Here is an 11,604-nt window from a genome sequence, read left to right on the forward strand (position 1 = left end):
CACCCAGGCATGGGCCGGAGATGGCAGGCAGAGGCAGGTTCAAAACCCAGAGCAAGGACTGGTTCGAAGGATGGTTCTTAAACAGAACCGAGGAGAGGGAATGGGAAAGATATGGGTCTTGGGGGCATGGGGGCTTGAGAACCCTGAGGTCAGCTGTGTCTGCCCACTTTGCCCTGGGCCAACCTGTCTGTTGCATCCTTCCCTCAGAGAGAGGACCATGGGCTGACCTGGGGCAAGGACACCTGGCTGTAGCCCCTGCTCTGCCATTAACTAGCTCCGTGACCTGCAGCAAGCCACTTTCCCTCCTGAGCCTCACTTTTCCTGTCTATAAAATGGCCTCCCTATCATCACACCCACACAGGTGTCTTGAGGCATGAACGACAGTGTGGTCCAAGGCCCCCAGGGAAAGCCCAGAACACAGCAGGCACTCGGTCTTCAAGCACTGTGTTCCCATAGGCTCTTGGCTCCTGCCCTCCTCACCCCCAACCCCCTTCCTGGGAACCAGCCCCAGCTTGTCAGAAAGCCAGCCAGCTGTCAACCCCACCCCAGCTGGCCAGTTAATGAGTGACCAGGACACCGGAGCCTGGCTATAAGGAGCTGCTAGGCAGGGACACAGGTGTGAGCCAGTGGACAGCGGCAGGGGGAGCATAGGGAGCGCAATGGGCAGCAGGGCTGTGTCAAGGCTCCTGCCAGGGGTGGCCGTGGTCCTCCTGCTGCTGCAGAGCACACACTCAGTCTACATCCAGGTGAGTCCCTCAGCCAGTGTGCCCCCTGCCTGAAGGGCCCCATGGTGGGAGATCAGGCTGGAGAGGGTGTACTGGGAATCCAGGGGGCACAACGGGGGCATGGGACCTGGGGCTCAACCCAACACCCATCACAGCCCCGGGACCAAGGCAGCTGGGGGGTAGGAGCAGCCAGACGTTGATGGCAGTGATGATGGCAATGACAATACCAAGACTGGTTCAGCACAGCTCCCCTCCAAGGCCCATCCTGGTCACAGAGGTCAGAGTGTGGAACAGGATGTGACCCCTGCACGAGAGAAGCCCAGAAAGGGATGGAGATGCCCTGTTCTGCTCCCACAGCTCTCCATGTTCACCCACATGTGGGTGGAGGAGGACAGGCTCCAGCGTAATTTTCCTGGCAGCTAACCCTTGAGCTTGCATTGCAAGATGAACAGGAGGTTGCCAGGCACAGAGGACGGGGGAACCATTCCAGGTCGAGGGCACAGCATGTGCAAAGGCCTGAGAGAAGACTGCGGGGGTTCAGGTGCCCTTCTAAGGGGCAGGGGAGACTGGCAGGAGTTGTCGCAGCAGATGCTGCTGGCCTTGCCCAGCATAGCAGAGAAGTCTGTGGCCCTGGGTGTCACATCCCTGACTCTAGACACGGGCTCCTTGGGAAGAACAAAGTAGGTCCCAGAGAGGGGTGCAGGAGATTCCGCCTCCCCAACAGTCCTGGCCTCGGAGACCGGCCTCTTGGGGCTGCCATGACTCTGCCATGCCAGCTCAGGCAGGCATACCTAGTTAGCGAGTGTGTCCTCGTACCAGGCTCCCATGGGGGATGTCAGATGAGAGAGCTGAGGCTGAATGGGGAACAGACAGGCAGCCAGTCAGGGGCAGAGGTGGGATTTGAACCAGGGCTTGCCTGTCTCTAACGCCCATGCCTTAAACCACCGTGCCCCACAGCCTTGCTGCCCTCTTCCCACACCTCCCACCCCTGGCGGCTCTTTCCAGTGTGGCCCTGTACTTCCTGTGGAAATGGGGAAGGCTCCAGAGGATCTGCGGGTTGCGGGCGACCCTGGGTGTCACGGTAGTCCCTGCCCCTGGCCCGGGTCTTGATCTGCTCCTATCTCCTCTCCCCTCTCTGTAGTACCAAGGCTTCCGGGTCCAGCTGGAATCCATGAAGAAGCTAAGTGACCTGGAGGCACAGTGGGCACCCAGCCCCCACCTGCGGGCCCAGAGCCCGCTGCCCGCCGTGTGCCACCACCCTGCTCTGCCCCTGGACCTCCAGCCTGTCTGCACCTCCCAGGAGGCTTCCAGCATCTTCAAGACCTTGAGTAAGTGCCCTGCTCCCCGCAGAACCTTGTTCTGTCTTCTTCCACGCCCAGGAGCCTCCTGTGGGTTGTTTCTCATAAGCACCCAGAGACTGAGGATGGGGAGATTCAAGAAACTCAGGCCCGGTCCCCACTGGCTCCCAGGACTCCCTGGTTTGGACCCTGAGAGTCAGGCATCCCCTTAGTCCACGCCAGGCACAGACCCATCAATGGACAACGGCTGCATGGAGCAGAGAGGAGAGCTGGCTGGTATCTGCGGTGGGACGGGGGTCTGAAAGGCTTCCAGGAGGGGTGTCAGCCAAGCTGAAACCTGAGGGACGGTGCAGAGCTGGGCAGGAGAATGTAGTAACTAGCTAGCACTTACTGAGCACCTACTGTGTGCTGGGACCTACCGGTCCCATGGTCTGCATTATCTCCTCACAGCGACCCTGTCCATTTAGCAGACGAGAAATCTCAGGCACAGAGTGTGAGCCACTCGCCCAGTCACTGTTAGGAAAAAGAGCAGCTGGGACTTGAACCCAAGCTGTCACTCTGCCTCTAGAGGTTCCTGTTCCCAATCTGTGGAAGACGCCACCCACTCCCAAGCAGGCCTTTTCTGCTGCCTGGCCATGGTGGACTCAGGTTCAGCTCAGCTGACCGGCTCTTTCCCTGCCCAGGGACCATCGCTAATGACGACTGTGAGCTGTGTGTGAACATCGCGTGTACTGGCTGCCTCTGAGATGGCCCTGGGTGCCCTAAGCCCACCGAGGACACCCCAGCCTTCAGCTCACCGCCTTGGCAGCCTCCCATCCCCCTCCATGCTCCAGCTGAGTCCCTGACTACCATGGTCATCACCAGCCTCCCTGGGCCTGGACAGCTGGATCTGGGGCAAAGCCATTGGACACGGGGTTGGCGGGGCAGGCCCCTGAGGCAGCCCAGCTCCCAAATAAAGAACCTACAACACACAAGTCCATGTGTCCTTTGTTCATCCCCAGGAGACGAGGGAGGAACTTCCTGGGAAACCATGTGGGTTGAGGAGAAAGGTTGGACTAAAAATACCAGGCAGGAATTTCCCTGAAGTTTTCAAGGCCTGGGGAGTTGATGATTAAACCCCATCCCTAATATGAGGGAGCCAAGGCTCAGGGCAGGAATGAGGCATCCAGGATAAGAGCTCAGAAGCCACAGAGCCAGCCAGACCTGGCCACCCCCTGGCTGAACTCAAGGCCTCCCCAGCTTCAGAGCAAGAGCAACTGTGCTCCAGACCCAGGAGTGGGGTTGGGGAGGGGAGGAAGTGAGACAGAAGGGGAGAGTGGAGGAAAGATTCAAGTGGCATGGCCTCCCAAGCCATAATCAGGGCTGACTCTGCCTGGGACCTGCCTGAGAAGATGGGCCCTTGGCCTTCATCCTCACTCCCGAGCTCCCACTTTTCCCAGCCCCACAGGATCTATCTGGCCAGCTCCAGCTAGGAGGCCTTTTCTCTGTCTCTCCATCCTGGCAGCCTGAGGACTATTAATAATAATTAATAGCCAACAAAGGCCCAGCACAGTGGCTCACACCTGTACTTTGGGAGGCCAAGATAGGAGGATTGCTTGAGGCTATGAGTTCAAGACAAACCTGGGCAACATAGGGAGATTCCATCTCCATGAAAAAATTGAAAATTAGCCAGGAGTGTTGGCACTTGCTTGTAGTCCCAGCTACTCAGGAGACTGAGGCAGGAGGATCACTTGAGTCTGGGAGGTTGAGGCCACAGTGAGCAGTGATCACACCACTGCACTCCAGCCTTGACAACAGAGCAAGACCCTGTCTTTAAAAATGATTATAATTATAGACTGGGTGCGGTGGCTCACGCCTGTAATCCCAGCACTTTGGGAGGCCAAGGTGGGAGGATCACCTGAGGTCGGGAGTTTGAGACCAATCTGGCCAATATGGTGAAACCCCATCTCTACTAAATACAAAATTAGCCAGAAATGTAATCCCAGCTACTCAGGAGGCTGAGGTAAGAGAATCACTTGAATCCAGTAGGCAGAGGTTGCAGTGAGCTGAAATCACGCCACTGCCTCAGCCTCCTGCATAGCTGGGATTACTGGCATGCACCACCATGCCTGGCTAATTTTTGTATTTTTAGTAGAGATGGGATTTCACCGTGTTGGTCAAGCTGGTCCAGAACTCCTGACCTCAGGTGATCCACCTGCCTCAGCCTCCCAAAGTGCTGGGATTACAGGTGTGAACCACCGAGCCTGGTGACATTTTTCAAAAGAAGACACACAAAAGGCCAGGAGGTATATGAGAAGGTGCTCAGCATCACCAATCAACAGGGAAATGGAAATTAAAATCATGAGGAGATATCACCTCACATCTGTAAGAAGGACTTTTGTCAAAAAAAAAAAAAAAAAAGATGCTTGCTGGGCATGGTGGCACCCACCTGTATGTAATCCTAGCTACTTGAGAGGCTGAGAAGGTAGGATCAATTGAGCCTGGGAGTTTGAGACCAACCTGGGCAACACAGCAAAATCCCATCTGGAATAAACAAACAAACAAACACTAGCAAAAAGAAAAGATAACAAGTGTTGGTAAAAATATGGAGAAAATGGAACTCTCACACACTGCTGGTGGGAATATAATTTAGCATAGCCATTATGGAAAACAGTATGAAGATTCCTCAAAAAAGCAAAAATAGAAATGCTACACAATCCAGCAATCCCACTTCTGGACATATAGCCAAAAAAAAATGAAATCAGTATGTCAAAGAAATAGCTACACTGTCGTATTCACAATAGTCAAGATACAGAGTCAACCTAAGTGTCCATCAGCAAATGAATGGATAAAGGAAATGTGGTTCCCTATGCATTTTAGGATTGTTTTTTCTATTTCCGTGAAAAAATGTAATTGGAATTTTGATAGGGATTGTATTGAATCTGTGGATCATTCTGGATAGCACAAACATTTAAAAAATAATTCTTCCAATCCATGAACATGGAATATGTTTCCATTTATTTGCATCTTCCTTAATTTCTTTCATCAGAGATTTATGCTTTCTAGTGTATGATTCTTTTACATCATTGGCTAAATTTATTCCTAAGATGTTTGTTGTTGTTGTTGCTGTTTAAATTGTTTTCTTAATTTTTCAGATCATTCGTTGTTAATTATAGAAATGCTACTGATTTTTGTGTGTTGGTTTTGTAATCTGCAACTTTACTAAATTTGCTTATTAGTTCTAATAGCTTTTTAGTAGAGTCTTTAGAGTTTTCTATATGTAAGGTTATATCATTTGCAAATGGAGACAATTTAACTTCTTCCTTTCCAAGTTGGATGCTTTTTTGTTTCTTTTTCTTGCCTGATTGCTCTGGTTAGGACTTTCAGTACAGAACTATGTTGAATAAAAGTGGCAAGAATGTGCACCCTTGTCTTGTTCCTGATCTTAAAGGGATAGCTTTCAATGCTTTTGAGTCTTCTCCCTTTTTCTTATTCTAGCTAACGGTTTTGCAATTTTATCTTTTCAAAAGCCCAACTCTTAGTTTTGTTGATCTTTTCTATTGTTTTTCTAGTATCTATTTCATTTATTTCTGCTCTGATCTTTTCTTTCCTTAACTTTGGGCTTAGTTTGTTCTTTTTCTAGTTCCTTGAGATGTAACAATAGGTTGTTTATATAAAATCTTTCTTCTTTTTTGATGTAGGCATTTATTGCTATAAATGTCCCTCTTTGAACTGCTTTTGCTGCATGCCATAAGCTTTTGTATGTTGTATTGCCATTTTCACTTTTCTCAAGATATTTTTCAATTTCCCTTTTGATTTCTTATTTGACCCAGTGGTTGTTCAAAACCAGTGGAGTTTTAAGAATTTTTCCAGTATTTTACATTTACTCTTCACTCGACCATATGATATATGGATTCTTTTCTTCCCCTTTTTACAGATGAGAAAACTGAGGCGAGGGCAGGCTAGCTAACCTGCCTGAAGACACACAGCTGTAAAAGGCAGAGCCGGGATTTATACCCAGAGTGTGGCTCCGGAGTTAGGTCATTAAATGATTCTGCTCCACCGCACATCTCACCTAATCTCCCGCCAAACTTGGGAGGTAGGGTCTGTCATCATCCTCACTTTCAGATGAGAAATCAAGCCTCAGAGGGGCACACAGCTTGTAAATGACACAGTAAGGCTTAAACTCAGTCCTGTCTGCCCTCCCAGCTTCGCACTGTCCTGACTGAACCATTTCAGTGTCTCTGTGTCTATCTGCACCATTCCTACCTTCTGCAACACCCTCTTTCTCCCCACTTCCACACAGGTTTTGAAATTCACTGCATCCCAGTGCAAATCTCGAAGGGTGATGCAAACGCACCTGCCTTTACCTTTCACAAAGCCTTCCTGACCTCAACTAGAAGAAACCTTTCCTTTTGATTGCTGAAGCCCAGGGAATCCCCTCCACCGCACTCCCCAAGATGGACTCTGGAGAGTTCTGCCTCCTCTTTCCTTGTTGCCTCTACCTTCGCTAATAGGCCTCACTTCCACACCTGCCTCCTCGCCCTGTCTGAACCACTCTCACTCAGCCTGATCCTGGTCCCCTTTTCTTTGGTTTGTTTTACCACTTACTGAATTCCTCTTGTGTTTGTGTCAGTCCTAAACTGAGGGCTTTACATGCATTATTTCACCCAGCCTGGGAGGCAGGAAATATTAGTGTCCCAGTTTTATAGAGGAAGAGGTTGAGGCAAAGAGAGGGAAGGTGACTTTCCAAAGATCACACAGTACTTGGAAAAGCTGCACCTGAGACCCTGCCCTGTTTTATATCCTCAGGCAATTATCTATATGGGTCTGGATGTTAGAAAGATTTCCTCAGGCACAGAAGCCATTACACAAGAGGGTGGCCAGAGCTGTGCAAGGGTTGTGGGTGATCCAAGTGCCCAGAAAGCACCAAGGTCAGGGTCACAGTGGGAGCACTGAGACTCTTCGTGAGGGATTGAGAAAGTTGTCTTGAGGAGAGCCCACGGAGCGAAAGCCTTGGAGCCGGAGCAGGAGTTTACCTGGACAGTAGTGTGGGAAGAGGGGCAGTGGAGAGGTGAGCAGTAGCAGAGGACATGGCAAGAGGTGTGGTTTGGGATGTGGTCAGGGCTGGAGGCCATGCTGGCATGGTTGGTGGGAGCCTTGAATACCCAAGAGTTTGGTGCCAGTCTCCTAGTGGGTCCAGTGTCTGTGTTGGTCGTCCAGAGCAGCTCAGACAGGCTCCTGTGCTCAAATGTGGCTCAGTGAATTTGGTGACCTCAGGAGATGTGAAAGAAAACCAAACCCTTCCCACCACCCCCTGCCGCGGTGGTTTGGAGATCCGATCTCCTCCATGCCTCTGTGTGGTGGCAACACCGGGGACAGTGAGCAGCTTAGCAGGGAGAGTGGGGTCCTTCACTTAGTACAGTGTGTCCCGAGCTTCCAGGGCAGGGTAGACTAGTGGATGAAGGAAGGAAGGCAATATCCGGAGTCCTCTGGAATCTGGTTTATTAGCTGGGGGTTGGAGTGGCTCTAGGGAAGGACAGTGTTGGGGCGAGGCCTCCAGTCACCCTGTCCCTCCCAGGGCTGCTCCTCCCGACTGGGACAGGGTAGGCTGAGCTGCTGGGAGCAGAGTACCATGGGCGGCCCTTCCTTCAGGAGAAAGAGCTTCCCTGCTGGGGAGGGGAGGCGGGCAGCAAACAAGCCGCCCTAGCATCCAGTACAGGCAGCATAGGCACAGATCTCACAGGTGCCCGGGTCCTCGGCGATTTCCTCTGCACAAGAGAGATGGGGCCTCGTGAGAACCAGCTTTCCCTCGCGAGGCCCCTGCCGCCCTTGGCCCAGAGCTTGGACGTCACCACCCAGCCCCGGGAGGATCCCAGCAGGCCCGTACTCTGACCAGCTGGGCTATTTGCCCCACACTAGGGCTCATAGACTGCTCAAACCAACCAATCAGAGCAGAGATTCCACCAGAAAGAGAAGCAACTAAGACCACATGAATGGGCGCAGGGCTACCACCCGCATCTCGCAGAACCGCATCCCCAAACCTCCGCATTTACAACTCAGAATTGAAGCGGGCGCAGAAAAGACCCACCAATCAGAGCCAAGCTCCCTAGGCCCACCAATCACAGCTAAGCCTTTCCTCCAAATCCCACCAATCAGAGCACGTCTCCTCCTCAAGGGCCACCAGACAATTCCCACCCGAGAGAGGAGGCTGCTCACCCAGCCTCTGGAGCATCTCCTGGGCATTGGGCTCCTTGCAGAGAGGCTTGAGTTCTTCTGGAAAGTTCGGGTTGCTACAGAGGATGGGAACCACAGGTTCACCAGGGATGGATCCCAACTTCCTGAGTTTCCCAACCCTGGGCTCCTGGGGCTCCTGGAGGCCTTTGAGCTTCTTCACTGACTCCAGAGAAAAGGAGAAATTTCCATCCTGGAAGAGACAAGCCCAGAGCGTGAGGCCAGGCTGCAGCCTGCTTCCTGGCTGTGCCCCCCGCGCTGGCCCCAGCCCAGCCCAGTGGTGCTCGCAAGCAGTGTCGTGGCATATGGGAGCCAGGCGGCCCACTGCAGGGCACTGTGAGGGGCAGAGCTCAGGGCCCACGCCCTGGCTTTGCTCTGTGACGCTGGGCACTCTGGAACTGGCAAGTCTGCATGTTGTATGGGGAATGGAGAAAATGGGTGCGGAGCGCCAGAAACACCATAGGTGCCTAATGAGTAGGAGCCAGTGTGCTGATTTTTAGGGAAAGCAAAAGGACGAGCACCCAGGCGTCGTAGCTCCACGTGGCCAAGCCCAGGCTGTCCTTCCCCTGCCTGAGAGCAGTGCGGCTGATCACTGGGCCCCCAGCTCCAGCCTGCAGCCTGGTTTTTGTTTGAGAAGCAATAAAAAGCCTCCAGGAATCTGGCTTTGATAGAAAGCAGGGCCCTGCTGGGTGCCAGCCTGGCCTGTCGCCGGCACTGGCACTGGTAGGCATACCCATCTGTCAGGACCTCCAGGGTGTCCATGTGGTTCTTGGGATCCAGAGGGTGCTTTGGCTGAGCATGGAACTGAGGAGTAAGGTCTGGATTTAAATCCAGCTCCTGCACTTCCCATGGCCATGTGCTCATGGTTTGTTACAGAACCTCTGTGAGGTTCAGTTTTCCCCTCTGTAAAGTGGGACTAATAATCCCTCCCTTCCAGGTTGATGGTGGGGCCACAGTGAGGGGCTGGGGACACTCAGTAAATTGGCCAACTCCCCACCTTCCCCATATGGTTATTCCCCTTCCCTCCACTGGGGTTCTTTCTCCTCCAAAGTTGAAGGGAAGGGTGTGCATGGCAGGACTGAGCAGGAGCTCCTTGAAGAAGGCCGAGCCTTGGACACACACCCTCAATCCAGCCCCAAAGAGGGGGTACTCTCTCGGGGGACCAGCCCTGGGCACGAGGGGCAGGAAGCCAGCTGCACGAGGGTGGGACACAGGACTCACCTGCACGGTGACCCCTCCTGCCAGGGCAGCCCCGGCCCCGAGGAGGCACAGTGCGGAGAGCAGGAGGGCGTTCATGGCTGCAGTGCTCAAGAGAGGGGTGGCTGTTATGGATGCCAGGGGGAAACATCGGGACTTTTAAAGAGGGCAGGTTACTGAGTAACCCGGAAGCCTTTGTCAGTCTCATCTGCTCACCTGTCAGGCCTTATCAGATAAGGCTCAAGACAGCCCTGGGAGATAAGAGCCTGGCAGGGGGGCCCCAGTCCCTCCCTGAGCACCCACTTTGACCCACAGCCGGGCTGGGTCCTGCATTCATTCACCAACCAGCACATTCACTCACGACTGCCCTGTGCTGGTGTGGGGCCCACAGACCCTGCCCTTGAGGAGGAAGGCCCAGTCACAGAGAGTGAAACGCAGGGTGATTAGGGTGGGTGACGGGGCTGCACTGGGGGCTGAGCTCTGGGGAATGGATGGAAGTTTTCTCAGAGAAGGGGCTGAGGGCAGAAGGCCATTTCATGCCGCAGGGACAGCGAGGAGGTGAGACAGGCCTGGAATATTCAGGGCAATGTGGGAAATTCCGCCTGGGGGATGGGGAGGCTGCAGGGCAAGTCAGGGCTGCTGTGATTGCTGCAACTTTAAGGAAGCCCTCCCTCCGCACTGCCTGGGTTCAGTTCCACCCACTGCCCAGTTGTGAGGCGTGTGAATTTGGGCCAATGCTTTCCCCTCTCTGAGTCTCATTGTCCCTTGTGTCCCCTGTGGGGACTAAAAATAATACCTACCTTGTGGGGTAGGTGTAGGGTAGATGTTACTGTTTTGAGAATTAAGTGAGGTTTTTAAAACACTTCACTCAATGCCTGGCACACAGAAGGTGCTCAGCAGAGGTCCATTCCTTATTATTTTTAGCAGCCACAGCAGCTCCTGGTCTTCCCTGGCCCCTCTGGTGACCTCCTGCCTGTCTGAGCCACAGGCTGTTCCCATCCTGTGCCGGTCCCCATCCTGTTCAGCCTGCCCTACAGTTTCAGGGTGTCCTTGAGTGAGCTCCTCCCCTGCCTTACTGCTCCCCTTGCCCCTGCAGGTGCGGCCCCTTCTGCAGCTTTTGAATGGTGACATTGGAATTGCTTGTGTGTGCCTGCGCCCCTCTAGACTCTGACCCCATTCAGACTGCACCCCCAGCACAGCATGCATTCACTATGTGCTGTTGTGAGCAGGAATTCCCCAGGACACCGGAGAAAGGGTAGCCCTGGGATGTCATCTCTCCATTCAGCCAACCTGGCCTGAAGCCAGGACAGCCCTAGGGCAGGAGGTTGGGCAGGAATTCCTGGGTGGGGAGAGTCAACACTGAAGAGGGAATTGGAGAGAGCAGGGCCTGACCAGGAGGGAACTGCAGGGACTCGGCCCTCAGGGAGGGGCAGGGAGCTCGTGGCCCAGCTCCCAGGGCAGTCCTCACGGCTGCACTGGATTTCCCACCCCTTTCTGGTGAGTGTGTGTGTGTGCGTGTGCGTGTGTGTGTGTTGGGGGTGTGTGTCTGCAGAGATGTGTATGTCTGTGTATGCCAAGGTGTCTGTTCATACCCTGAGTGTGTGTAACCCAAGGTGTGTATGTATGTGTGCATGTGCTGCAGCTGTGTGTGCTGAGGCATGTGTGTACACTGAGGAGTGTATTTGTATATATGCGGAAGTGTATGTGTGTGTCTGTGCTGAGGGGTATATGTATGTCTGTGTATACCAAGGTATTTGTGTCTGTACAAGGAGGTGTGCATATATACAAGGTGTGTATTGCTAGTGTGTGTATATACACAGAAGTGTGTGTGTACACTGAGGTGTGTGTTTGTGGGTTTGTGTCTGCTGATGTGTATGTGCACTGAGGTGTGTGTGTATACGCTCGTGTGTGTATGTGCACTGAGGTGTGTGTGTGTCTGCTGTGTATGTGCACTGAGGTATGTGTGATGTGTGTGTATGTGCACTGAAGTGTGTGTATACTCATGTATCTGCACGGAGTTGTGAGTGTGTCTTCTGTGTATGTGCACTGTGTGTGCTGTGTATGTGCATTGAGATGTTCGTGTGCTCATGTATGTGCCCTGAGGTGTGTATGTGCTTGTGTGTGGATTTGCATTGAGGTGTGTGTGTACTTGTGTGTGTATGTGCCCTGAG

At 53.1% G+C, this 11,604-nt stretch overlaps 2 protein-coding genes across 2 annotated transcripts; one reads left to right on the forward strand and one right to left on the reverse strand.

Annotated features, from left to right (window-relative positions):
- Window positions 1-620: 620 nt before the first annotated feature.
- GUCA2B (guanylate cyclase activator 2B) lies at window positions 621-2,997 on the forward strand. Its single transcript, XM_012434502.2, has 3 exons — window positions 621-746; window positions 1,867-2,053; window positions 2,707-2,997. The coding sequence occupies exons 1-3, from the start codon at window positions 660-662 to the stop codon at window positions 2,766-2,768; spliced, it is 336 nt and encodes a 111-aa protein (XP_012289925.1). The 5' UTR covers window positions 621-659; the 3' UTR covers window positions 2,769-2,997.
- Window positions 2,998-7,490: 4,493 nt separating this feature from the next.
- GUCA2A (guanylate cyclase activator 2A) lies at window positions 7,491-9,563 on the reverse strand. The gene is made up of 3 exons (XM_012434466.2): window positions 9,458-9,563; window positions 8,222-8,429; window positions 7,491-7,773 (listed from the first exon to the last, which is right to left on the reverse strand). The coding sequence occupies exons 1-3, from the start codon at window positions 9,530-9,532 to the stop codon at window positions 7,709-7,711; spliced, it is 348 nt and encodes a 115-aa protein (XP_012289889.1). The 5' UTR covers window positions 9,533-9,563; the 3' UTR covers window positions 7,491-7,708.
- Between the last annotated feature and the right edge of the window lie 2,041 nt (window positions 9,564-11,604).

This window comes from Aotus nancymaae, unplaced genomic scaffold, assembly GCF_030222135.1.
Source record: "Aotus nancymaae isolate 86718 unplaced genomic scaffold, 86718_ANA_hifiasm-v0.15.2.pri h1tg000007l, whole genome shotgun sequence".
Lineage (NCBI taxonomy): Eukaryota > Metazoa > Chordata > Mammalia > Primates > Aotidae > Aotus > Aotus nancymaae.

Bases quoted from the DNA above. Each gene is read 5' to 3' on its own strand.
- GUCA2B (XM_012434502.2), top strand. From the start codon at position 660: ATGGGCAGCAGGGCTGTGTCAAGGCTCCTGCCAGGGGTGGCCGTGGTC. The intron at 747-1,866 runs GTGAGTCCCTCA...CCCTCTCTGTAG, and splicing joins CACACTCAGTCTACATCCAG to TACCAAGGCTTCCGGGTCCA. The intron at 2,054-2,706 runs GTAAGTGCCCTG...TTCCCTGCCCAG, and splicing joins CAGCATCTTCAAGACCTTGA to GGACCATCGCTAATGACGAC.
- GUCA2A (XM_012434466.2), bottom strand. From the start codon at position 9,532: ATGAACGCCCTCCTGCTCTCCGCACTGTGCCTCCTCGGGGCCGGGGCT. The intron at 8,430-9,457 runs GTGAGTCCTGTG...TGTCTCTTCCAG, and splicing joins CAGGAGGGGTCACCGTGCAG to GATGGAAATTTCTCCTTTTC. The intron at 7,774-8,221 runs GTGAGCAGCCTC...TCTCTTGTGCAG, and splicing joins GGAGATGCTCCAGAGGCTGG to AGGAAATCGCCGAGGACCCG.